Source organism: Ambystoma mexicanum, chromosome 11 (genome assembly GCF_040938575.1).
Source record: "Ambystoma mexicanum isolate Mex_15411 chromosome 11, UKY_AmexF1_1, whole genome shotgun sequence".
NCBI classification, from domain to species: Eukaryota; Metazoa; Chordata; class Amphibia; order Caudata; family Ambystomatidae; genus Ambystoma; species Ambystoma mexicanum.
Genome location: NC_090934.1, coordinates 424,732,114 through 424,758,378, shown reverse-complemented (window position 1 = coordinate 424,758,378; position 26,265 = coordinate 424,732,114). Strand labels below are relative to the sequence as shown.

General features: G+C 47.3%; 1 protein-coding gene across 7 annotated transcripts in view; it reads right to left on the bottom strand.

Annotated features, from left to right (window-relative positions):
- Positions 1-26,265, bottom strand: part of PHF21A (PHD finger protein 21A) — a 2,009,174-nt gene that overhangs the window by 1,433,015 nt on the left and 549,894 nt on the right. For all 7 annotated transcript variants that reach the window (XM_069623242.1, XM_069623245.1, XM_069623243.1 and 4 more), the window contains exons 4-5: positions 24,426-24,458; positions 23,897-23,962 (exon numbers count right to left, since the gene is read on the bottom strand). In XM_069623242.1, coding sequence (XP_069479343.1) covers positions 23,897-23,962; positions 24,426-24,458 — 99 coding nt within the window. The remainder of the gene's footprint in view (positions 1-23,896; positions 23,963-24,425; positions 24,459-26,265) is intronic.

Here is a 26,265-nt window from a genome sequence, read left to right as displayed (position 1 = left end):
ACTGGCTCCCGGTGGATGATCGTGAGGTCTTTTTAGGAAAGGAAGGCAGTAACCCTGAGCTACTGTTTCCAGTGCCCAAGCATCTGAAGTAATGCCCTGCCATTCTTTCAGATGCTGAGAGATCCTGCCTCCCACTGGTGTTTTGTAAGATAAGACCTCAGAGAGATTTGGAGGCGGCTGCAGGAGCGGCTGAGGGCATAGATGCCGTTCCTGAAGATGGCTTTGTCGTCTTTCCTCGTGCACCACAAGTGACATTTCTTCTGCCCCTTTGAAAGGCCTGTCCTCTTCCTCTACTAACAGAGGAGTAGTATCGAAAAGGATGACCCCTCCAGGAAGATGTGCCCGAATAGGGTCTCTGGGGCTGTCGCATAGAGGCACTAAGGGACTTTGCTGCCGCTTTCGAGGTCTGTAGTTTTTCTAGGCTCGCATCAGCCTTACTACCAAACAGCCTCGAGCCATCAAAGGCATGTTGAGGAGCCTGTTCTGCACATCCGTTGCGAACCCCGACTTCCTCAACCACGCAAACCTGCATAGTACCGTGCTTGAAGCCATGGATCTACTGATACTATCAGCAGTAGCCAGTCCAGACTGGAGACATTCCCCTATTGCCTCCTTACCGTCATTGACTATATTCAGGAAGCCTTCCCTTTCCTCGCCTTCCAGAATATGTTCAGCCGCCGAAATACATTCCCTCAGGGTATGTGTGAACCTGGCCAGGGTACAGGTTACATTGGTAGATTTTAAGGCCATGCTACCCGAAGTAAAAACCTTACGAGCCCAGGCATCAACCTTTTTATCCTCCCTGTCTGGAGGTATGGTTGGGTATGCTGTCTGCCTGGATGTATTAGCTGCCTTATCTACCAAGCTTTCTGGAGTAGGGTGGCTACTCAGGTATTCTGGATCAGAAGACGAAGTTCTGTACTTTTTTGGGAGATTGCTATCTATTGCAGCAATGCTATATGGTTTCTCCCAGTTTCTCTCTACTGTTCTCTGTAATGCCCTATGAAAAGGAAAAATTGGATCTTGCTGAGGGCCTCTGACTATAATATCCGTCATGTCATCCTGTTCAATTGTAGGGGAAGCTCTTCCCCAACCCATATACTCAATCACCCTACTCATCAGATTCCTGTACCCCGAGTCTGCATGGTCTGCAGGATAAGGTGCAGCAAACTCCAATTCAGTTGATGTGTCCACATGTAGAGTTTGACAGGTCTCTCATTTTAGACTGAGGATCTACCAGTTCTTCTGGAACTTGCCTAGTTCCATATTTTACTCCATAGGGAGTAATTTCCTCTTGCTCTGAACAAGATTCCTCAAAAATGGAGGACATGGATTTAAAAAAGTCAGATCTTGGTTAAGGTGTAAACTTTCTCTCTTCCTCCTCATAAGTTGTCGTTGGAATCGGAGTTTTCTTCAAAGTGGTCATCAAAGGAATCCTCGACACACTCGAGGAAGTCTCCGACAAAGGCGAAGATGAAGTAGGCTTCGACGAAGTCGTCGGCGCCGATGGCATCGATAAAGTTGTAACCGACTTCGATAATTTTAATTTTTTATGAGGGATCGGCGAGATAAATCGATCCTAGAGGGTCTCTCGACGATTTGTCGACTCGAGACTTATGGGTACTACTCGGTTTGGCCGTTGTAGTTCCCGACTTCCTTGCGTCGTCTAAAAGAGCAACCGGGGTCTGACTTTTCTGCGGGTTTTTTCGAGGGGGTCGAGGCCGTGTTCTCAAAGACCTGCAACATTTTCTTACTAAAACCATTTAGATGGTGAATCTGATCTAGTCGGGCATCGAGCCAATTCAGATGACGAATCGGACGATGACACGGAGATCCAAGTCTCCTCTTGTGCTTTTTTGAGGAAGACGAAGAAGATTGTGCCGACCTGCTACAAGATCGGGATCTCTTTGAGTGCCTCTTTTACGGCATTCCGATTCTGTAGAGTCGGATGATTTTTTATATTTTTTTGACAAAGCTTTCGAAGAGCCCTTCGACGCCTTCCGCCCCACCGCCAACTTATTTTCCTCTCACTGAGGGCCTTTTCAGTCATCGAGTGACGAGAACCACAGTCGCCCGTTTGATGGTCTGAGCCCAGACACCATAAACAAATACGATGGGGATCGGTGAGGGACATCTTCGATCCACAATCACTACACTTCTTAAAACCAGTCTTGGGAGTCGAAGCAGCCTTTTTCGATAGAAAATACGGAAGCGCGCCGTTCACGAGTTGCGAAGCAATCAGAAAAACGGAACTGAAGCCAACGGGCGCGGCTCGAGCCATTTATACCAGCGGTGACGTCGACACGGTACGGCGCCCTCTGCCAAAAAGTTTTTTCCTATGCAGCAAAGCTGGCGAAACAAATTATCACAAGATGAGGAATACGTGGGAGGACACAATCCATTCGAAATGTGCTGCTGATTCTAAGTGGTTACAGAGCACTTTGTGGTCCACCATGCCAAACGCTGCTGAGAGATCCAGAAGGAGAAGTAGGACAGTTTTTCTTTGGTCTCCAAGCTCGTCGACCTGGGCCTTCAGATCAGTAAGTGCTGTTTCAGTGCCGTGCTGTGATCTAAAACCTGATTGCCGGGTGCCTAGGAGTTGGAGCAGCTACAGGAATTTCGGAATCTGTAAATAGGCCACTCTATCCAATATCTTTAGTAGGAATGGCACCGTGGTGATAGGCCTGTAATTTGTAGGTATAGCCAGGTTCAGTGATTGCTTCTTAAGGAGGGGGAGGACCCAAGATTCCTTAAGATTGCTTGGTATGGTACCTGAGGTGAATGAAGCATTGATAAGTTTAGAGATAAATGGAGATAAATATCTTGCAGCGTCTTTTATTATTTGTGCAGAGCAATTATCGCCTCGACAATTTGATGGATTAAGCGATAATATTTTTTCAACCTCCAGTATGGAGACTTTAGTGAAGTTGAATCGTTGTTCTGGTTTGGCAGTAGTGTGAGATTTGTCGATTTGGGTGCTAGTGGGAGGTAGGTTTAGTTTTTTCTCATCGATTTTAACTTGGAGAGTGGAAAATGTGTCACTAAGGGCCTTCTGAATGTTAGAGCACCATGTTTTATTTTTGATACAGTTGTCAGGTACCGGGATGGGGTTCTCCAATTCCATTAGTATTGTAAAGAGCTCATTGGTGCCTGATTTGGCTTGCATTATTCTATTGTCAAAGCTTTCTTTTCTCGCCATATTTCAGTTTTGTATTTTGTAGAGGTATTGATAAAGATGGCTTTATTCGCCTCTGTGGGTGCTAGTCTCCAGGAGGATTCACACTTGCGTTTTAGTGTGTCTAGTGTGTCTGGCAGCGAGTTTAAAGTAGGAAGAATTGACGGTAATAATCTGTCTGTAGTTATATTCTTTTTATTCCTCGTTAGCGTAGGGGGTGCTAATAGGTTATTTTGTGATAGGAGAATTTTGGAGTCTGTAGAGAAGGCTATAAGAGCGTGGTCTGTCCATGTTTGTGGACTGATGGATGGGATGGTTGTGTTGCAATTATGGTCAGCCACCAAGTCAAGTGTTCGGTCTTTCTCGTGGGTAGGCTGTGTCACTTTTGGGTAAAGCCGAGCTCTGAAATGACATTGGCTATGTTTGTAGCTTGTACATCTTTGTGATCGTTGAAGCCCAAGTTCAGGTCTCCTAGTAGAAGGGCTTGTCATGTGTTTTTTAAATTGTCTGAGAGGATCGTAGAACTGTCCTCTTCAAAGGAGCCGATGGGACTTGGTGGCCTATAGATAATGTGTATGGTGATAGTTTGTGAATTAGATATGAGAATCTTGACAGTTAAGGACTCACAAGATTTGGTGTACACAGGTGTTTCTATTCTTATGGACAGATAGGTTTTGTCTATGAAAGCTATGCCTCCTCCGCTGGGGTTGGTTATGTCTTCTCTAAAGATAGTGTAGTTGGTGGGCACAGCAAGCATCAGGGCAGGGCCAGCTGCTTGGATTAGTCAGGTTTCGGTGATGGCTAAGAAGTCATAGTTACCTATTTGTATAATGTCGGCAATTTCTGTAGCATGGGCTATTAATGATCTGGCATTAATAAGTGCGCCTTTAAGGGCAAGGCTTGATGTTAGTTGAGTATGTAGGACAGGGCTATTGTGTTTAGTTAGCCTAGATGGTGGTTTATAATATTTGTCTGTTTTGTGGTTGTGATTGGTGGCGGTGCTTTGTGGGGGGTGGTTTTGTTCGTTAGAGGTGGTCTCATGGTGATTTCTATGATGGGCACATGCAGTATGGTACCTGGCAGGCAGTTCATATATTTTCGGTAGTCTCAAGCGTAGTTTGGAGTTTAAGGTAACATGGGATGTTGGTTCTTAGGGAGTAAGGTGTGTAGGTGGGAATGGGTAACTTTCCTGAGAACCGTTCAATATCTGGGGTGGTCACAGACAGTCTAGTATTACTGTTCAGCATTTTTGTGGATGTATATTGTAGAAATGGGCTAGTTGGAGACGTTATAGACCAGGTGGTTAGGTAGAGGATGATAATAAACATTTTAATCTAAAACCGTGTGGATATCGCAGGAAGCGAACAGCAAAGCTCAGTGGGCTAGTTGGCCAAGCAATACAAGTGTAAAATCACAGGGAAAGCAGCAATGCTAAATAGGCTAGTTCACCAGGCAATAAACGCAAAGCGTTCGTTATACAGTTAAGCTCCATGGGTCAGTCCAAGGTATTGCATTTGTTAGTTACTTATATAGAACACCAACTGACTCTGGGTTGATACAGGAGACAAGTTTAGCATCTAACATGGCTAGTTCTATGAGCCGGTACGTATTTGAATCCAATGACTAACAGATAGTATAGTCATAACGAGCTGGACAATAGTGGGTAGGTTGTGAGTTAACAGCGTATATGCATTTATACAGAAGAATTGTAGCAGGTCAGATTGACAACAGGTCACGGTCATAAGTACTCACGCATATGCAGTATTTGTCCATTCTCTGACAGAACAGATGACTATGTTTGAGAGTGAAGTGAAGCCGGGGGCCTGTCATGACCCTTGCCATCACTGGCAAGTCAGCCTTCCAGTTAGGGCCAGGTCAAAGGCCTTAAAACCTCATCCAAGACTCTCTTGGAGTCAGTCCTGGCCTTTGGCGCCAGGCTCATAACCATCATGAAGACCAACATTAGAATGAGACTATTTACTTGGGACTATTTAACTTGACGGGTGCGGGGGGGGGCGGGTGTTCAGCCAACATGGAGGCACACACATAGCTCAGTTACGAGGAACTGAGCTATGCAGTCTAGTCTTTTGGGTGTGGCAGGCCTGGGACTACTTTACCTGAGACTATTAAAACCATACCCAAACAGCAGAACATGCTTTGCGTTATTCTGCTGTTCAGCAAGGACCTGCAGAGAGAGAAAGAACATTACGAAACTTACCTGGTACAGTATCCTGTCTTCAATCCATCGCTGACTTCAGGTCCACCAACCTGAAGGTACGAACTCCATCATCCAGCACTGCATGCATCCTGGAATACCATAACCTGGAAAGAGGAGAAACAAAGACAGCATTAGTAAGCGTTTACTCACGTTTGCTCCTGAATGAAGAAAGCCACAATTCTTACCTGGGTAGTCATCTCCTGGTCAGTCTCATTGCTGGAACATTACGGCGCTCGGCGAGGAACATTGCAACCTGCAAGGGGAGAAAAGACACAGGTTAGCAATATAAAAAGGCAAAACAGCTCAGCACATCGCGCATTACTCACCGGACAGCATTGCGCACACCATGCCTTCGCCTACCAGCCCATGCTCATCTTCAAACTGCATGACAACACCAAAGAACAAGTTACTTCTTACCTGGTAACGTTGCTCCGATGGGATGTTCCTCCGATGTATTCCTTATCTTGATAGATCATCTCCAGCTTGCTGGCCTCAGAAATTCTTTTCAGTAGAGGGCGCTGCGCGTCGATGTCCCTCGACAGCCTCCGTATCGGCGCCGACATCATCACGCGTATAAATAGACTCGTGCAGCGTCCGATGCTCTGTTCCGTTTTGACGTTAACTGTTTTACATGAATTGGTTAGTGACCCAGAAGGAGTCTAAGCTGTAAACACAAGGAAAGTTTTACTGAGGGGATGGATGGGAGGGGCGATAAGGAATACGTCGGAGGAACATCCCACCGAAAGAACGTTATCGGGTAAGAAGTAACTTGTTTTTCGAAGGGATTGTGTCCTCCGACGTATTCCTTATCTTGATAGACTCCCATAGCAGTGGTGTGTAACTGGAGGTGGGAGTAAAATTGCCATGTTTCCCTTCAGGAGTGAACAGAGTGCAACACAGCTTTGCCAAATCTAGTCTCTTGGCTAGAGGTTGTAAAATCTTCTGAAGGTATGTGCAGACGACCATGTGGCAGCCACACATATGTCTCGAATCGGTACCCCTCTTTGGTGGGCCGAAGAGGCTGCGATACCCATGGTAGAAGATTTTGAGGATGCTCTTTCCCTGCCAGTTTGTAACATTGCAGAATGGCCTAAATAATCCACCTGGAAATGGTCTGTTTTGTTATCGGTAATCCCAATTTGTGCCCCGAATAACCTACGAACAGTTGGTCTGCTTGCCTAATCCTAGCAAGTCTGCTGATGTAAAAGCTCAAAGCCCGCCTTGGGTCCAAGCCTATGCAGGCTTTCTTCCCCTTTCCCCGGATGGGGAGGGGGATAAAATGAAGGCAAGATCTTCTGAGTGATGTGGGATTCAGAAACCACCTTTGGGAGAAAATTAGGCTTCACTTGTAGGACAACTTTGTCTTTATGAAAAATTGTATGAGGGGGTTTACAAGATAGAGCCTGTAATTTGCTCACCCTCATTGCAGACGTCAATGCCACTAATAAGGCAGTTTTAAGGGTGAGAAACCTTAGTGAACAAGAGTGGAGTGGTTCCAAATGAGTACCCATCAGGAAATGTAAGACTAAATTTAAGTCCCATAAGGGAACTTGGAATGGTCTTGGAAGATAGGCATTGGTTAATCCCTTCAGAAATGGTATTACTAAGGGTAACTTGAAATACGATGGTTCCTCTGCAGTGCGCTTGAAGATCGATATCGCTGCGAGATAGCCCTCGATAGTGCCAACCTGAAGGCCCGAATTTGCCAAATAGAGTAGAAAAGATAACACTGTTGGTGTACCACATGAAAAGGGGTCGATATTCTTTTCTCTACACCAGCTGCAACCTTTCAGATACCAAGCGTGAAGGTTGAGGGTTCTGATGTCTGGAGGGAGAACCTGACCTCCTTTCTGAGAGAGAAGATTCTCTTTCAGTGGAAGACGAATTGGAGGGCAGATGGACATGTCCAGAAGGTCCGGGTACCACGTTCTCCTGGCCCAGTCCGGGGCAATCAGGATCATGGCTTTCCGGAACCTTCTCAACCTCCTGATCATTTGAGGAATGACAGGGACTGGCGGAAACGCGTACAGAAGTGTAAACTCCCAGTACACTACGAACGCGTCCCCTAGAGCTCCTCTCGGGGGAAATTCCCTTGAACAAAACTGATCGCACTTCCTGTTGATGCTGGTGGCGAACAGATCCACTTGAGGGGTTCCCCAAAGGGTGAAGATCTGTTGAAGGACTTCCTGAACTAGTTCCCACTCGTGGGAGACTGTACTCTGCCTGCTCAGAGCGTCCGCTGTCAAGTTTCTCTCTCCGGCTAAGTGAACTGCCGATGGAGAGATTCCTTCTTGGATTGCCCAAAACCAGAGCTGCATCGCCTCTCTGCACAGAGACAGTAATCCTACGCCTCCTCTTTTGTTGAGGTAGTGCATGGCCACTGTGTTGTCCGTCATTATCAGGACATTATTCCCCTTGTACAGATGGCAGAAAAGCTTTCAGCGCTAGTCCGATTGCTCTCAGCTCTAACAGGTTGATATGTAGTCTGGACTCCGATGGAGACCAACGACCGCTGATGGTCAAGTCGTTGGTATGGGCTCCCCACCCCGTGAGTGAGGCATCTGTGACTACGGTCATCTCCGGCCATGGTTGCCAAAACAGTTCTCCTTTCAAGATGTTCTCCTGGCAGGCCCACCACTGAAGGTCTTGAGCCACCTTGTCCGGAACCTGAAGGAGATCAGTCATTCTCCCTGAGAATTGCAACCACCGAGTTCTTAGTGCCCACTTAAGAAATCTCATTCTCAGGCGAGCCTCTGGCACAAGGAAGCTGCAGGATGCCATGAGGCCTAACAACCTCAAAAAGTCAAAGGCTGGGAGACGTGGGGCATTTTGAAACTTGGTGACCATCTGCAGAATATCTTGAGCCCTCACCTCTGGTGGCAAGGCTTTTCCCAGGGAAGTGTCCAGGACCACTCCAATGAACTGGAGTCTCTGTGATGGTATCATCTGTGACTTCTTTAAATTGAGGGAGAAGCCCAGTTTGTGAAGGAAGTGGCAGACATAATCTAGCTGGATCTGAGCTTGTTCCGGAGATACAGCTCTGATCAGCCAATCATCCAGGTAGGGGTAGACGTGAATCCCTTCCCTCCTTAGACTTGCAGCCACTACCGACATTAGCTTGGTGAAGACCCTCGGGGCGGAGGTCAGCCCAAATGGCAGAACTCGAAATTGTTAACGAGAGCCGGCAATTTGCGAACCTCAGATATTTCCTGTGTTTGAGATGGATTGGCACATGGAAATAAGCATCCTGAAGTTCCAGAGATACCAGCCAGTCCTGGAGCTGGAGGGCCTGAAGGATCTGATAGAGTTACCATCTTGAACTTGTCCTTGGGGGGGGGGGGGGGGGAGGGGTACCAGCCCTTGTTCCTCTCCGCTACAGGTACCGGTTCTATGGCACCTTTCTCCAGCAGGTCTACAATTTCCTGCAAGAGGAGCAGATCTGGAACTTTCCGAGAGCTGTTCCCCGGTGGATGCCTCTGAGGAATGCATAGAAAAGGCAGGCAGTAACCTTGGGCAAATGTCTCCAATGCCCAAGCATCTGACGTAATAATCTGCCATTCCGTCAGATGTTGAGTTAGCCTGCCCCCTACTGGTGTCTTGTGAGGACCGTCCTCAGAGTGATTTAGAGGCGGCTGATGCAGGTGCCGAGGGTAAAGAGGTACCTGCTGCTGGGGCTTTTGTGTTTTTACCCCGTCCACCTCGGGTGAATCTTTTTTGACCTCTGTGAACCACTGTCCTCTGCCTTTTCCGAATGCGGAATAAAAGCGAAAGGACTTAACTCTCCAAGAGGTTCCTGAGGGGCGATATGACGTTTGACTGATTGCAGCACCCAGGGATTTTGCTGCTGCTTTGGATGTTTAACTTTTCTAGGCTGTCATCCGCCTTCTTACCAAACAAAGAAGAGCCGTCAAAGGGCATATTTAAAAGTCTGGCCTGTACATCTGGAGCAAACCCAGACTATCGCAACCACGCAAATCTGCGGGTTGTAGTACTTGCCGCCATGGCCCTACTGATGCGGTCAGCAGTATCAATGCCAGTTTGAAGGGATTCGCACATTGCGTCTTTTCCATCCTTAATGATGTTTAGAAATGCTTCCCTTTCTTCTCCCTCTGGGAGGCAGTCAGCCGCTGATGAAGCACACTCCGAAAGTGTATGGCTGAACCTTGCGAGCGTACAAGTAGCGTTAATAGATTTCAACGCTATGCTAAATGCAGAAAAAACTTTCTTAGCCATAGAGTCGTATTTTTTGTCATCCCTGTCCTGTGGAACAGTAGGGTATGCCGATCTACTGCCCGATGCAGTTGCTGCTTGAACAACCAAACTCTCTGGAGTTGGAGGTTTAGACAAAAATTCAGGGTCAGTAGTAGATACCCTATATTTGGCTGATAACTTTTTGTTAACCAGCGGGATAACCTCAGGGGTTTCCCAGTTAGCCAATATTTTTCTTTGTAATGCAGCGTGAAATGGAACCACAGGATCCTCCTGTGGGCCTTGAACTAAAATGTCTGTAAGGTCATCCTGTTGGAATGCAGGTGAAGGTGTAGACCAACCCATGAATTCTATAATTCGTGCCATTAAAATTCTGTAAGGGGTCTCAGCATGTTCCCGTGGGTCTGGTTTGGCAAATTCTATTTCTGGGGAAGTATCTAACCCACTTGCCTCATGTAAGGATTCTCAAAGGTCCCTCAACCTATTTTCTTCAGGAGGTAAATTCCCCTGGTTCTGGTGTTGCAGATCTCTGCAACCCAAAGGGTTTTTCTTGATCCGAACCCTCCCCTTCCTCATAAATTGAAGACAAAGGTCTGAAATGATCAGACCTTGGAAATGGCTTGTCATAATTGGTTGGGAAAACGTCGACGTCGTCGACGCGGACGTTAAATGCTTCGAAAACACCGAAAAGATTGGAAGTGGCCTCGAAGGAGAGGATCAGGATCCTACTCGAGGTTGTCGATGACCTCGAAGTCATGTTAGAGGCTCTGGGTATGACCACTGGCTGTGAGGTAGTGAACGCCGTGGGTTTGCTCTTTTTCGGCGTCGACATCAGCGTCGATTCGATCGACCTATGCGTCGATGAGCCCTTCGACAATGGCGTTGACGCAGATTTATGCGACAAAGGGACCTTTGATGATGGCGTCGATGGCACAGTACCTTTGCTCGAAGGTTTGCAACGCTCTCGAGTAGTTTCTTTCGCCGGGTGCAACGACTCGCAGCGTTTAGATTTTTCGGGTCTTTCACCCAGGGTATCATCCTCAGCTGTCTTCGAGGGGGTCGAGGCCGCTTTCGCGAAGACGCTAAGCATCCTTTTACGGAATTCCTCCCACTCAGCCTGAGAGCTATGTTTTGTGTGGCAGGTGACTCTTTCCGGAGAAACAGAAGACGAGGAAGGGGATCTTCGACGTCTCTTACTTGAATGCTTGGATCTCGAAGAGTGGTGGGAACTGCTTCGAGACCTAGACCGAGAATGTTTCCTGTGTCGGCCAGGAGACGAATGTCTCGACTCTGCCGAGGAGACTTTCGAAGGAGTTTTAACTGTCTTACCTGTTTCAAGCTTCCCCTTACGCTCCTTCAAGGGTTTCGCCGTCATGGACATGCAGTCCTCACACTCCGAACATTGGTGTTCCGATCCCAGGCACCACAAACAGATCCTGTGAGGATCGGTCAACGACATTTTCTTTCCACAGTCCCGACATTTTTTGAAGCCGGACCATGGAGTCGTCGGTTCGGATGAGGAAGCTATCGAGTAAGAGTTGGTATTCGAGGAATAATGAAGAATATATTCTCTGACTAACGAACTGAGCAACGCGATTCCGAGGCCCACGAAGCGCGGAAAAACAGAACTGAGCAACAGACGCTGCGCGAGTCTATTTATACGCATGATGATGTTGGCGCCGATACAGAGGCTGTCGAGGGACATCAGCTCGAGGCACATAGACGCCCAGCGCCCTCTACTGAAAAAAAAATTCCGAGGCCAGCAAGCTGGAGATGATCTATCAAGATAAGGAATACGTTGGAGGACACAATCCCTTCGAAATACCTTTCCATACCCAAAAGGAAATAAGCAAGACATTATTAAATCGAAGTCGCAGCAGGCCTGGATTCCCACAGGGGGGTTTGCACCAGTGAAGTAACTTGGTCTCTGCTCGCCCTACACATCTACGCGCCCCTGCCACGAGGAGCAGGACGGAGACTCCACCTCTTACAAAATTAAGGTGAGGAGAAGGCCCAAGGGGGAGGAAGGAGTTGAGGCCAAGGGAGGTGGGAACAGAAAGACAATCTGGTATTGAATCCAGTTCTCGTTTATTGCAGACCCATCTTTAACCAGAGGCCTTACCAAGGGACCGGGAGAGGGTTCAAGAGTGCAAATCATCCAACCAGGGCTGGGTGGCATCCCTGTGGATACCAGGTGAGCGTAACAGGCCACAGCTAGTCCAGTAGGTGCTCCTAGGAGTGAACAGGGGCAAACAGGGCCTTAAACTGGCCTTTAACTAGGCCGGCTCCTCCGCCCGCTGGCGTATACGGAAGTAAATAAAGGCAGGGTTGCTTAGCAACTCCTACCACGCCAAGCCTCGCTTTGGCGCCGCATCGTGCCCAACATTTTGTTTAATGCTAATGTAGGCCCAAATGCAGGCGCAGATCAGGCTGCGTGTGGGGTATTATTTTGAATTAAATGGGCAGCGGATGGCAAAGTCAGTCAAGTTAACTTCATTGCTCTTGGAAACTGTAGTTGCACCGAGAGAAGGTATTTAAACCTTTGGGAAATCTGAGAGACTTTCCTATGCCACTGCACTGAAGGTGCTTTGTGGCACAATGTAAAGAGGATGCCTATGGAGTTTGTCAGACTCCAAAGTCCAAATCACAGAAAAAATACATGAGTGGGGAAAAACGTCTCACTCTCTCCAAATTAGAAATTAAAAGTCCTAAGGTCCAGCAAAAAGAACTGGGGGGTCTCTAAGGTAGAAGGGGAATTAGTACATTTCTGAGAATTCTCCTTAACACGCAGCTGCCCCAATGGGGATATTCATCCTGGTATGTTTGGCATGATGGCTTTGATAGTGGAATAAAGCATTCTTGTACATGAGTTAAGGAAGAGTTTTAAATGTCAGTGTGTTCTCTTCTACGTAAATCTTAAGGTCCAGGAAATGGACCTCTATGTTGCTTATCACATGAGTAAACTTAAGAAAAAGATTTCTCTCGTTTAACCATTGTATGAACTCAATTGCTTCCTCTGCATCGCCTGTCCAGATGACCAGGATATCATCAATGTATCTGCTCCACAAATTAATTTGTGGCAGGAAAGGGTTGGATGCCGAATAGATTTCCTTTATCTCAAACCATTCTACGTAGAGTGTCACAAGTTGGGCTTTATCGAGGGCTGGTCAGTCTGGCGACACCTGTCCACTGGTCGTTATTTGAGTTACAAACTTGGAGTTAACTGTTTGAAACAAATTGTGTGTTTTGGTCCTGTCGCGCCTTGATGAGTGAAGTGGTCAAAGCCACAAAACCACCACATAAAAGCCAACAAAAACACTCATAGATCGGCACCAGTTTTCAGTATTAACCAAACTGGCGCAGATCTATATGGGTGTTTTTGTTGGCATTCTACGTAGCGGTTTAGCCAGGCTGGGTGCCATGGCATGGTCCATTTTGTTGATCAAAAATAATCGATTGGAGTCTCATTGTGATGCGCCACATTAAGAACAGGTAGATTGTAATTCCTTTCTTTTAGCCGTTCTTCTATCATTTCCAGTATAGCTGCTTGTGGGATCCGTGTACTCAAGGATTCTATATTTAAACAGATTAACATCTGTTTAAGCATCAATAACACAATTGTCTAATTAATTACCACCATCAAATCTTTGATGTACGATTCCATTTTTGTACCAGTGGATTTAAAAAGTAGTCTGCATATTTTATGAGTGGTTCCAATGCTGAAGAAAATCCCACCGACTACGGCATCCAGGAGGTCTGCTCGATGTTTTGTAAAGTTTTGGTAACGTATAAAATGTGGGCACTAAAGATTTTGTTGGGGATAAGTACTCACTTTGTTGGCATATCCAGGCTTCCTCTTGTGCTTTGATCACTTTGTCTTTAATTAACAATGCAATTTCTTTTCTGGGATTGCCCTCAAGTTTCTTATATTTATTATTCACTTGTTAGGCACCTATACAGGAAGCAAATACTGTTTCAAAATGCCCCCAGGGGAACAGGGAGGGGACAGGGGATGACAATGTAATTACAACAATGTTAAATACAACAATATAAGAAGAGACAATGGGGAGGGGAGAGAAACCTACTATGCCTTGTGAGCGTTCAGAAAATGCAAGTGCTGAGCAGAGAGGGGTATGGGATAGGTGATGGTGCTCATGGAGAGCAGCAGGTGAAGTGCTATGAGGAAAGATAAGTGCAAACTCCAGTGGTGGAGTGTGAGCAGAGGCAAGTGCACGGATAGACAGCAGCTGGGATGATGTGGTAGGTCAGGGCCCGAGGATGCATAAGGGCCCTAGCACACCAATCAAACTACTGTGCGATTAGCAGGGGAGAAAGGGAGGGAAGGAAGCTGTAAAGAGAAAGTCTTGGGGCTTTTCCAGAACTTAAGGAGGTCCTGCTCAAGGCGAAGCAGAAGGCTGTTCCAAAGAAGCAAGCCTGCAGAGGAAAGCAATGAACCACTTACCCTCTGGTTAGCAAACCGCTTTACACACAAGGAGTTGGTGCCAGAGGAACGCAGTTCTCTAGAGGGGGGGCCTATTTAGTCAGAAAGAGTTGCAGATACGAGTGGTCCCCGGCCACATACAGCCTTGTGGATGATGCAGAGGGATTTGAATTTAATCTGTGCTGCGATCAGGAGCCAGTGAAGACTTTGTAGGGCAGGAGAGATTCAGTCGCTGGGCTTGAGGCCAAGGATAAGTCTTGCTATCCTATTCTGGATTAGCTGGAGGGGTCCCAGAGTGCACAAAGGAAGATTAAGGAGGAGGCTATTGCAATAGTCAAGCCTAGAGAGAACCCAAGCCTGGGTAACATGGAGTATCTGGGGAAATGTGAGGAAAGGTAGAATTCCTTTCAGAAGGAAAAGCTGAAAGTGGGACTTCTTGGCAATGTCCACAGTATGAGGGAGGAAGGAGAGAGCGGTGTCGAAGATGACACCGAGGTGTCGAAGATGACACCGAGGTGTCTGGCTTCCGAAAACAGAGCAGGGGGAGAGCCCAAGGAAGAAGGCCAGAGAGAAGAGAAGAAGTCGGGTGCTGGGGTCCCAATAGGGAGGATATCTGTTTTGCTGGCATTGAGGCAGAGATCATTGGAGGCACACCAGGCCTGGATGGCTGAGAAGAAGCCAGGGATGATGGAGGGTGCATGGGCATCTGTAGGAGGTTTGAAGAGTTGTGTGTCGTCAGCATAGCACTGGAAGTTGGGGAGAAAAGGAAAATGAGGTGTGCCAGCAGAGTAAGGTAGATGTTAAAGAGCCAGGGCGAAAGAATGGAGCCCTGAGGGATGCCACAGGTGGAGCTGGAACTCAGAGAGGAGAAGGTGCCCAGAATGACTTTGAAAGAGAGGTCAGCTAGGAAGGAGGGTAAGGATAAGTATAGCTGCCCAGTATAGCTTACTTTGTCGCTAAGGAGTCTCTTGCATACTTTAATGTAATCTTCTGTATTTTGGATTACATTTGCTCCGCCTCTTCCAGCGTTTCTAATGACAATATTTACAATGGCGCCCAAATTCATCAGACAAGCCATATCCTTTTTGTCTATATTGTACCAGATTTGTTTCTATTCCTGTTCCCATTTCTCTAGATCTTGTAGTACCTTCTTCTCCAATAGTAGAGATTCTTTCAAAATGTACTGCATGGGAGGACACCGATAGATCTGTTTTTCTATATGTACGTCAGTCTGGGTCCTCGTGACGTCACCATTCGTCTTCCATTAAGACCTTTTTGGTTTCTTCCGGGGCTGTACTTCGGCAATATTCAATTCGCCTCATTTGCTGGTAATGTTTCCGTAATGGATACCTTACGGTACAGGGTTTTCTTGGTATCGGTACTTTAATAGGTGTTGCTCTCTTAATAGGTACTGGGCAGAGCCCTACTGTGGCATTCTGCTGATTTATCTGCTCATCATACGTCACATATTTTGGTGTGAACGTTCCTGGTACTTCAAAATGGGTGACTGGAGTGCAGGCATTTCTTGGGACCTCCACTACAGAACAGAAGAACAAGTTACTGTCTTACCTGGTAACGTTCTTTCGATGGGATGTTCCTCCGACGTATTCCACATCTATGACAGGTAATCACCACAGCTGTGCTGCTTCGGAACATTTTTCGGCATCAGAGTCCTACGTCGATATGCTGTCCCTCGACGGCCTCAGTCGAGCCGACGTCACCGGATGTTAGAAGTAGGACGCACGACGCCCGTAGCCTCAGTTTTAGTCGTTTTCCCAGAACGTGTGGCACCAATCTTCTGCCAGTATGACTACAGAAAGCCTTGCCGAAACGTAAGCTGCAATCGCATAAGAAATTCTGTAGAGGGGCAGGCTGGGAGGATGCGATGTGGAATACGTTGCAGGAACATCCCATCGAAAGAAGGTTACCAGGTAAGAAAGTAACTTGTTCTTCGAAGGGATTTTGTCCTCTGCCGTATTCCACATCTATGACAGACTCCCAAAGCATTACCAACGTAAGGAGGTGGGAAAATAATTTAGAATTTTAGAATGCCCAATTAAAAATTGCAGAATAGAGGACCGCCTTACCCAAAGGTTAAATCTTGACCATGGATAGAATCCAGGGAGTAGTGTTTTACAAAAGTATGGACAGAGGCCCATGTGGCTGCTTCACAGATATTACGAATGGGAACACCCCTCTGCAGAGCAGTAGAGGCAGCCACACCCCTAGTAGAATGGGCCCGTAAGCCTACCGGAGGGTCCTTACCAGCCAGACGGTAGTATTCAGAGATTGTCAAGATGATCCAACGGGACAAGGTCTGCTTAGTAACAGCTTCACCCAAACGCCTTCCAGCGTATCCTACAAAGAGCTGGTCGTCCACTCTGACCCGGGACATGCGTGAGATGTAGAAACTTAAAGCTCTCCTAGGCTCCAGCCTATGGAGCGCCTCCTCTTCCTTACCAGGATGCGGAGGAGGATAGAACGCCGGAAGAATGACCTTCTGGCTCAAATGAAACTCCGACACAACCTTCGGAAGAAGAGAAGGACGAACCCCAAGGACAACCCTGTACTTCAGGAACACTGAAAGGTGGCTTGGAGGATAGTGCCTGCAACTCACTCACTCTGCGAGCGGAAGTAACTGCAACCAAAAATACAGTTTTAAAGGTTAACAGTCTCAAAGGACAAGAATGTGAGGGCTCAAACGGAGATCCCATTAGGAATTTCAGAACTAAGTTCAAATCCCCAACCTGGCACCTGGAAAGGTGACACTGGAAACAAATTAGTTAAGCCTTTCAGAAACTGAGAAATCAAAAGGAATCTTAAAATAAGAACACTCCTCAGACGAGCGCTTAAATATGGACAGCACCGCCAGGTAACCCTTAATGGTACCCACTTGCAGGCCCTTGTGGGCTAACAAAAGCAAGAAAATACAGAACCACAGGAATGGCGCAAGAAAAAGGATCCACATTCTGTACCCTGCACCAGTCGCAGAACTTTCTCCAACTGCAACAGGACTTTGTTGCGGGCCGTCTGGCCGAAAGCAACACCTCCATCACGTCTTCAGGGAGGTCCCAATCCTTGTACCTCAACCTTTCAGAAACGAAGCATGAAGGTCGAGAGACTTGACCTCTGGATGGAGGACCCGACCCCTCCCCCGTGAGAGCAGATCGTCGGTTGGGAAGACGGTGTGGAGGTCAGATGGGCATGTCGAGAAAGTCTGGGTACCACGCTCTCCTTGCCCATGCCGGAGCAATGAGGATCATTCGGGAACCCAACCTCCGTAACCTCTGAAGTACTTGCGGAATGATGAGGACTGGAGGTAACGCGTACAGCAGTGGGAAGGACCACTCCACTACAAACGTGTCCCCTAAGGCTCCTCTTGGAGGAAATTCCCACGAGCATAATCTTTCACACTTCCGGTTGACACTGGTGGCGAAGAGATCCACTTGTGGGGTCCCCCAAAGGGCGAAGAGCTCCAGGAGAACTTCTTGAGCCAGCTCCCACTTGTGAGAGACTGTGCTCTGCCTGCTCAGAGCGTCTGCCGCCACGTTTTCGTCTCTGGCCAGATGAACGGCAGAGATCGAAATTTCCTGCTGGATGGCCCAGAACCAGCGCTACATCGCCTATCTGCACAGTGGGAGAGACCCTGCCCCCCCCCTTTTGTTGAGGTAGTGCATGGCCACTATATGGTCTGTCAGAATCAGGGCATTCTTCCCCCGCACAGACGGCAGAAAAGCCTTCAGGGCTAGCCCGACGTCCCTCAGCTCCAACAGATTGATATGGAGTCTGGACTCCGAAAGAGACCAACGACCCCCGACTGTCAACTCGTTGGCATGAGCTGCCCATCCCGTGAGGGATGCGTCATCACGATCGTTACCTCCGGCTAGGGTAGCCAAAATGGAGCCCCCTTCAACAGATTGCCTTCGACGGCCCACCACAGAAGATCCTGGGCGACCGAAGGCGGCACCTGAACGAGATCCGACATCCTGCCGGAGGACTGTGACCACTGCATCTTGAGAGCCCACTGCAGAGATCTCATCCGCAGCCTGGCCTCTGGCACCAGGAGAATGCAGGATGGCATGAGGCCGAGCAATCTCAAGAATTCGAGCGCCGGGAGACACTGGGCATGTTGAAACTTGTAAACCATCTGCAGAATGTGATGAGCCCTCACCTGGGGAGGCGAACACAGCCCCAGGGATGGGTCGAGTACTGCTCCGATGTACTCGAGCCGCTGGGTAGGTGTCAAGTGGGACTTTAAGTTCAGGGAAAAGCCCAGCTTGCGAAAGGCGTGGCAGGTGACTGACAGATGATCCAGGACTTGCTCGGGAGAGCGCGCCCTGATCAACCAATCGTCCAGGTAGGGGTAGACGTGAATCCCCCCTTTCCTGAGATATGCTGCCACCACCACCATGAGCTTAGTGAAGACCCTCGGGCAGCGGTCAATCCGAACGGCAGGACCCGAAACTGAAAATGCGAGTCGCCAACCGCGAACCTCAGGTACTTCCTATGCTTGGGATGAATCGGCAAATAAAAGTAAGCATACTTGAGGTCCAGAGACACCAACCAGTCCTGAAGTTGAAGGGCCTGGAGGATGAAAGAGTAACCATCTTGTCCTTCCTGAGGAGTTTGTTCAAACCACGAAAGTCCATGATGGGTCTCAATTCCCTGTCCGTTTTTGGGATAAAAAAATATGGGGAATACCATCACTTGTTCCTCTCCGCTGCAGGCACCAGTTCTATGGCGCCTTTCTCCAGCAGGGATTTGATTTCCTGTGCAAGGAGCGGATCCGGACGCTTCAAAGAGAGCTTCCCTGATGGATTGTCGTGAGGCCTCTGCCGGAAAGGAAGACAGTTGCCGTGGGCTATGATCTCCAGAACCCACACATCTGAAGTAATGGCACGCCATTCTACAAGATGCTGCGCCAGCCTTCCCTCAATCGGCGAACCTTGGGACATGGCCCCATGACTGAGCTGAAGCGGCTGCGGCAGTGCCTGAGGGCAAAGAGGCAACTGCCTGAGCGGCTTTTGCACATCGAATACCTCGTGTTCCACCTCTGGTACTCCTACGTTGGCCCCTTTGACTGGCAGCCCCCCTCGATCTACCAAAGGACGAGTAGTATCGAAAGGAACCTCCCCTCCATTGCTGTCCCGTAGGAGGAAAAGGCGCTGGTTGACTAACTGCAGCGTTCAACGACTTTGCTGCAGCTTTGGAGGTCTGCAACCTCTAAAGGCTCTCGCCAGCTTTGCTGCCAAAAAGATGGTCACCATCAAAGGGCATGTTGAGAAGCTGGGACTGTACAACAGGAGCAAACCCCGACTTCGGCAAACACGTAAACCTGTGCATCACGGTGGTCACCGCCATGGACCGGCAGACACAGTCTGCCACTTCCAGACCCGACTGAACGGATTCACACATGGCATCCTTGCTATCCTGAACGAGAGCAAGAAAACCATCCCGTTCCTCCCCTTCGGGAATATGTTCAGCCACCAAAGATGAACAATTCCACAACGTGTGAGTGAATCTTGCCAATGCACAAACGGAGTTGGCTGCCTTTAAAGCCATACCCCCCAGATGAAAATACTTTCTTCGCCCAACCGTCGAAGCGCTTGTCGTAACTATCAGGAGGGATGGTAGGGTACGCCGACTGCTTCGCTGGGTCTGTAGCCGCCTGCACCACCAAACTCTCCGGAGTGGGGTGCAAAGACATAGCCGGGGTAGCCACTGGCTGGACGATATTTTTTTCGGCAATGACTTATTCACTGCTGGGAGAGTCTCCGGACCAGTCTAAGCAGCCGCCACCCTTCTATGTAAGGCCATATAAAATGCCAGCTCCGCGTCACTTGGAGGACCTTGGTCCAAAATATCTGTCAGGTCATCCTGCAGAAAATCCACAGGTGGAGCAGACCACCCCAAGTACTCAGTCACCCTCGACATGAGACGCCTGTATGAAGACTCGGCGTCTGTATCAGGCTCAGGCCTGCCAAATTCATCTCCAGGGGGGTGTCCCGACCACGGGCGTCATGCAAGGATTGACGCAGGTCTTCCATCTGGCTATGACCATACAACAGTTCATCAGCAACCTCAGGAGGGACAATCCCTTCCACATCTGACCCTTCCATCCACCTCTGAGATAAATCCAGAGGCTGGAACAAATCCCTGGATGAGGGCACAGAAAAAGGTTCAAACACAGGCCTCAGTGACTTACTCAGGGCCTTCCTCAGGGTTTCCACCAGTCTCTGAGGCACCTCCGATAAAGCCTCCTCAAAAGGCGTCGACGGAATCGGCGTTGACGTCGAGCGAGGCACCGACGACGGAGCCCCGAGCGTGTCCTTCGACTGCCTCAGCGCTGATGATTTCTTCGGAGCCGGAGCCTCGAGAGAGAGTCCCTCGACGGACATGGCGTTGATGTCTTAGAAGACCTCACAGGCTCCAATGGTCTCGAGGGTGTCCAGGACTGGGACCTGGAGCGGGCATGGCTAGAGCGATCCACCTTGTCTGATCGGGACCTAGACGGCACACGATGATCGCCCTGGCCGCCTGAACCCAAAGGCGTGCAAGCAGTGGCCCTAGCGCGTTCCTTGCTGGCTTCTCTCGAAGGCGTGGACGGAACGGAGCCCTGCGATTCGAAAATCACCATCATCTCCTTGCGAAGCGCGTCCCATTCCGCCGGAGATGAATGCTTGTTGGGACAAGCTACCTGTCGTATGGCGGAGTCCTTGGACGAGGACAGGGAAGGCGACTGGTGGCGGTGCTTCCGAAAGTGCCTAGGAATGGCAGGGACCACTCCCGGACCGTGACCGCCTGGACTTGCGCCGACGTGGAGGGTCGCCCTTCAAATAGTCTGTCGATAGCCCAGAGGATTTCGACTTTCGGGGTTTTGAAACCCTACCTACAGTCATCTTTCGCTCCCGCAAGGCCTTCGACGTCAAAGACTGGCATTCATCACAGTCATCGGTGGCGTGGTCCATGCCGAGGCACCAGAGGCAGACGTCGTGCGGGTCCGTAAGCGACATCTTGGAACCGCAGTCCCGACACTTCCTGAAACCCGACCACGAGGTAGATGAAGACGAAGACATGATACTTCACAAACAACCATGTTCGAAGTACCGATTCAATTAGGAGAAGAACTGAGGCGCGCCGAGATTCCAAAGCGAACACGTTTGCCGAAAAAACGGAAATGAGGCTACGGGCGTTGTGCGTCCTACTTATAACATCCGGTGACGTCGGCTCGACAGAGGCCCTCGAGGGACAGCGTATCGACGTCATCGACGTAGGACTCCGACGCTGAAACATTTTCCGAAGCAGCACAGCTGTGGCGATTCCCTGTCATAGATGTGGAATACGCCGGAGGACACAATCCCTTCGAAATGTATTTTGCATTAGGCCCAAGTTATTTTGTGACCACCTATACTTAGACTTGCAGACTTGGGAAAGGGTGGCTTGTTTGTGGTTCTTCTCTCTTCACTATAGGGATGGTGAATGTGAAGATGAATTTGACCGATGTAACATGTACATACAGTGCAGATGGGGTGTATATATTTAGAATAGTGCATATATATGAAATATATGGGTATATAACAGATGCATTAATGTTCTAAAATCAAATGAAGTGTATTGTGAGCAACGAGTATTGGTTTGGGAATGTTATCTGTGGCAACAGCGAGCATGTCGCCGGTGTTAATACTTCAACGTTAATAAGTCTCCTGTAGAGTCTTTCAATATCAACCACTCCTCGCAGTGACCACTCCAGTGATGTTATCAGGAACCTCCGCAAGCATAAGAACAATGTCTTGTGATGGTAGAAGTTTCAGGGACCGCCAATCGCATTTCTTTAGGCAGAAGAGCCTGAACGAGCCATCTTTTCCAACTTTGCCCTTCACCTTATACCTGTGTGCTTCAGACTTCTATATGACATTTTATGACATATTGGGTATTCCCCCCATGACACGATTGTCCACAAGAGGCACTTTTGTCAAAAAATGACATTTACAGCTAAGGCATGAAGAAGGGACTTGCAAAAAGGCAGAAATACCTAGCTTCACCGTAGAACTGTCCTACCTAGTATGGGTCTTCAGGTTAAGTTTTAAAATAAAAAGTAAAAATGCTTGTTTAAAGCAGTAAGTGCTCCCAGATTCTCTTCTCACAGGGTCACAGATTGGATGTCAGCGCTGTTGAGCATGATGGAAGTGAGTAACTGCTGGCTGCCTTAGAATGGCAGTTTGGGCTATTAGGTGACAGGGCCGCCTAAACTATTGCATTAGAGTACAGATGGGGAGAAATGGCATATGAGGAAGCTTGAAGGTGTTTGGTTATTTACCCACCCATTGACTGCCCATGGCACTGCTAATGCATATAGCCATTCCCACCCAGTTCCTACCCGCCCCTCCCAAAACACCTCCACATGGAAACTTTCAGCTTGCTTTAATCAAGCCTTACCATCAAACTGTGCACTCAAAGTGCCTGCCAGTGTTTTCTCAAAGCGATCTTCTCATTAATTACTTAAATGGAGTTGTAAACACGCTACTAGTGTAATAAACATTTCTTAACCAGGTCTGGCTTCAGCCACTATTTATAAGCAGAAATCCATTTTGCACATGCTACAATCGTTGACCGGTTAAAACCACAAAGGCAGTGCCTTCCATGCCTGTACAAAAGCCCAAACTGTTGGCATTGCCAATACTTGTTTTACTGTGCATTCAAAGCAGTCCATCTTCAGTTTATTTTCACTCAGGCTGAGGCTTGCTGTATAGGAATTCCCTGTGTGGGAAACTGATCTATTCTGGTGGAAAAAGATTAGAACAAATATGAACCAGCTAGGTTATAACTTGGTTGAATTTGGTTGCCTTTCATTAGGATTTCCATTTCAGTAGGTTTCTCTCCTTTATATGAATATGAGCAGAAATATTCTGTGTTTACTATTAGCAATGAAAATCCCAGGAAGAACAAATCTGTAAAAATTAAAGATGGCACCAAAGTGCATTCTGGGTTTTCTGTGGACATTCATATTTTTTTCTCATTTGGAAAAGTGTAAAGCTTCTTAAGGCTACACTACAGATGAAAACATACAGAAGCATAAAAGCTAAAGAGAACAAGCACAACCCCACAAACTATCACCAATAACCTGCCCCAACAGGTCAGCTCAAATGTTGGTCCAGATACCATGTTGATGATGTTCTCTTTTCAGAATACACTGAATTAGTCTGGTCTTAACATATGTAAATATTGACATCCTTCAGACGTTCGACCTATTAGCTCTAAGGGACTTGCCCATCATTGATCCCCATATGCCTTCCTTTTTGAAGATAATACATATAAGTGCTGCTATAGTTTCATATGATGTGTTCATGTACTGGTTATAAGTCGATCCACGCTGAAAAAATAGGCATTGCTAATCAATTCAAACACCTGTCATGAACACCACACAAGTGGTAAGTTAAGAGGTGACAATCAACAAGGTTAAAGGGGGCGATAGGAAGTTTTCCACTCTGTCAAAGAGGTGCTGCAGTAATGTAGGAAAGGGAAAAAATATGGATCAATACCCTGGAAAGTTACTAAATGCCTCCCGATGAAATATCGGAGGAACGAAAACAGTGGATAGTAAGTGATCTTTACCATCACATACCATGGTAGTCTGCAGTGTGAATTGGTAATGATGGATGGACGAAATTAGGGAAAACTCACTTATTTGTAAGCATGTTATTTCTTCATAGTTTCATAATCGTGGAAACATCTACTAGAAACCACAAGTAGGGCAGAGAGCATGCAAATTGCAAGGACAGGCTTCAAAGGCAAGAAAAGGAAACACCATATACTTAAGTGCGGTGTACAGGCAGGGACAAAGGCAATCACTTACCTGTTTCTCGCTCAGAGCTGTGATCTTGGCCTGGAGCTCATGCAGCTGCTTCTTTAAGTCTGCATTCTGATCAGGGACGCAAATACAACAACAGCATTAACCATAAGGAAATCTGTTCGGGACAGTTAAATGGCATTCGAGGCTGACCCCCAACCAACAAATAATGTCCCACAAAGGAGCAAGGAGCTAGGACAAGGATCACCTATATCCCTATTTATGCCGGGCCCAACTACACCACCACACCTAGATCCATCCACATCAGACCATGGTATGCAAATAAAGTAACACCACCGTATTGCACAATCACACTAAATCACAGAACAACCAGGCTACGAGACAGCCACACAAAGGTACAGCTTAAGACCGTCAAGAGGATACAAAATGGCAATGCATTCAGAATGTGCTCGGGAATACTTTTCCAGTTGTTGGAGACATTCTAAAAGCATTTGTAAATGTAGCCCTACCCATTTCAGATAAAAACAGACGATTATCAGCAGTAGCTGAAAGAAAATGCAAACAGAACACATACCTGAGGATCCTGCTTCATTTGTGCAACCAATTTCTAGAAAGAGAAGTGGAAAAATTATTCATATTTAATGTTCCAATTAATAGATTCAGAAGGCTTTTTGCTGTGAGGAACAGAATGCATCATCAGCTTGCACACGATTTCACAACCACTGTATCACACTCGGTATGGCTGATTAAGCCAAGAAGCAATAATCATGGTCGACAATGTGCGGATCCAGCTTTGACCTGAACCTGTACATTTGACTCCATAGTCTATATTTTACTGATACCTCAAAGGTTATAGAACATGAGAAGATAGCAGTATAGAGTAATAATGCCTACTAAGTACTCAAAGACTGGATTGTAACGAGGACTTGCGACAACTGCAGAAAGTTTCAGAAAAGGTGCTTTAGCATCACCGTTACAGGTTGGCACAGTTATTTGGGGGCACCGTTAACATGCCCTCCCCCCCCTTTGTCACAAAATAAGGCAAATGCCAGTAAGTGAAATCAAAATATTTCTCACACACATTTGAATAGATTTCCTTTCCCCAACAAAGCACTATTATAGAGTTTTAATATTCCTTTTACTGCAATCTCACCACAAAAATGTAGGAAGCAGATGGGACAAACGCATCTCTTCTATGGTGGGACCCGTGAGCAGTGATACCTCCAATACAAGAAACTTAAGACAAGCCCTGCCCCATTAAGGCCAGTTCTCTTAGATTTGACAGATTTGACCTCCAAATGTACCCTGTTGCTCAACATAATTCCCAGTTTTCCATCCAAAAGTATGTTCAGTGGCCTCCAAATGTGGATAATACTGGACCATCCTAAACTCCTCAGCACATCGCCACTAACCTCCGACTTGAGTGGTATTCTGAAGAGAATGCTGATCATCGACCATGGAGAGATTTTAGTAGTTTCAAATTAACTTCAATTCTATGGCTGCTCAAATATGGGATGGAACGTTTTGCAAGCGATGACTACATGAAAGAAAATAATTTGTGTTTCCTTTATACAGAACGGCAGGGATCAAAAAGTATTTGATGAGCAGGAACCAAAAGCAATATCCGGCATCACTCAGTAAGCAGGAGCTACCAAGGTAAAACAAACAGCGTGCCACAAATTTAACTTCAACGTGCAAGCAAAACTACCATTTTTTGTCCATTAAATATGATCAATTCTGCTTTGGTCATCTTCAAGATGTATTTTCATCCTCCTGTAAATCCATTTCCAAACGCACCAGTTATTGTCATGTTGGTATGTTTGTATCGCACCAGTAACAACTTGCTTCAGCTAGATATTAGGGTCATACAAGCCAGACTCGTCTAGGCTACAAGCATGAGTTAAGTATATTCGTGATTTTAAACTAATCCTTGTGCCACATGGACCTCTGGCTCTACACTTGCCTCAATCGGCAAAGTGGTCTGTAATACTCAATCTATTCAGAGTAACAGTATTTTCAGTGATTAACTCTTGTCTCTGCAGTTCGAATGGCTTAAATGGACCTCTTGGTACCTTAGTGATCCCCAACAACACTGTCGCTTTCGTTGATGTTTGGGGGCGCAAGTCCTGCCATTCAGTGCTTTTTCCTAATACGTGCCCCTGCACAGCCATTCAGTGCTTTTTCCTAATACGTGCCCCTGCACAGCAAAACAGAACTTAAGACTCACTACTTAAAGCCTATAGTTTTAGTTCGGTTTTCTTTTCCCGATCAGTGGCTCATTCCAAACATGCAAATTCTTCTGGATGCTTTTTGCTTATTAACACCACGCTGTACTCATGAAGTGTTCCGAGCCACAACATACTAATTCCTATTCTGGTTCAATTTTCATGATCTGTGCTAGTGTGTCATGTCTT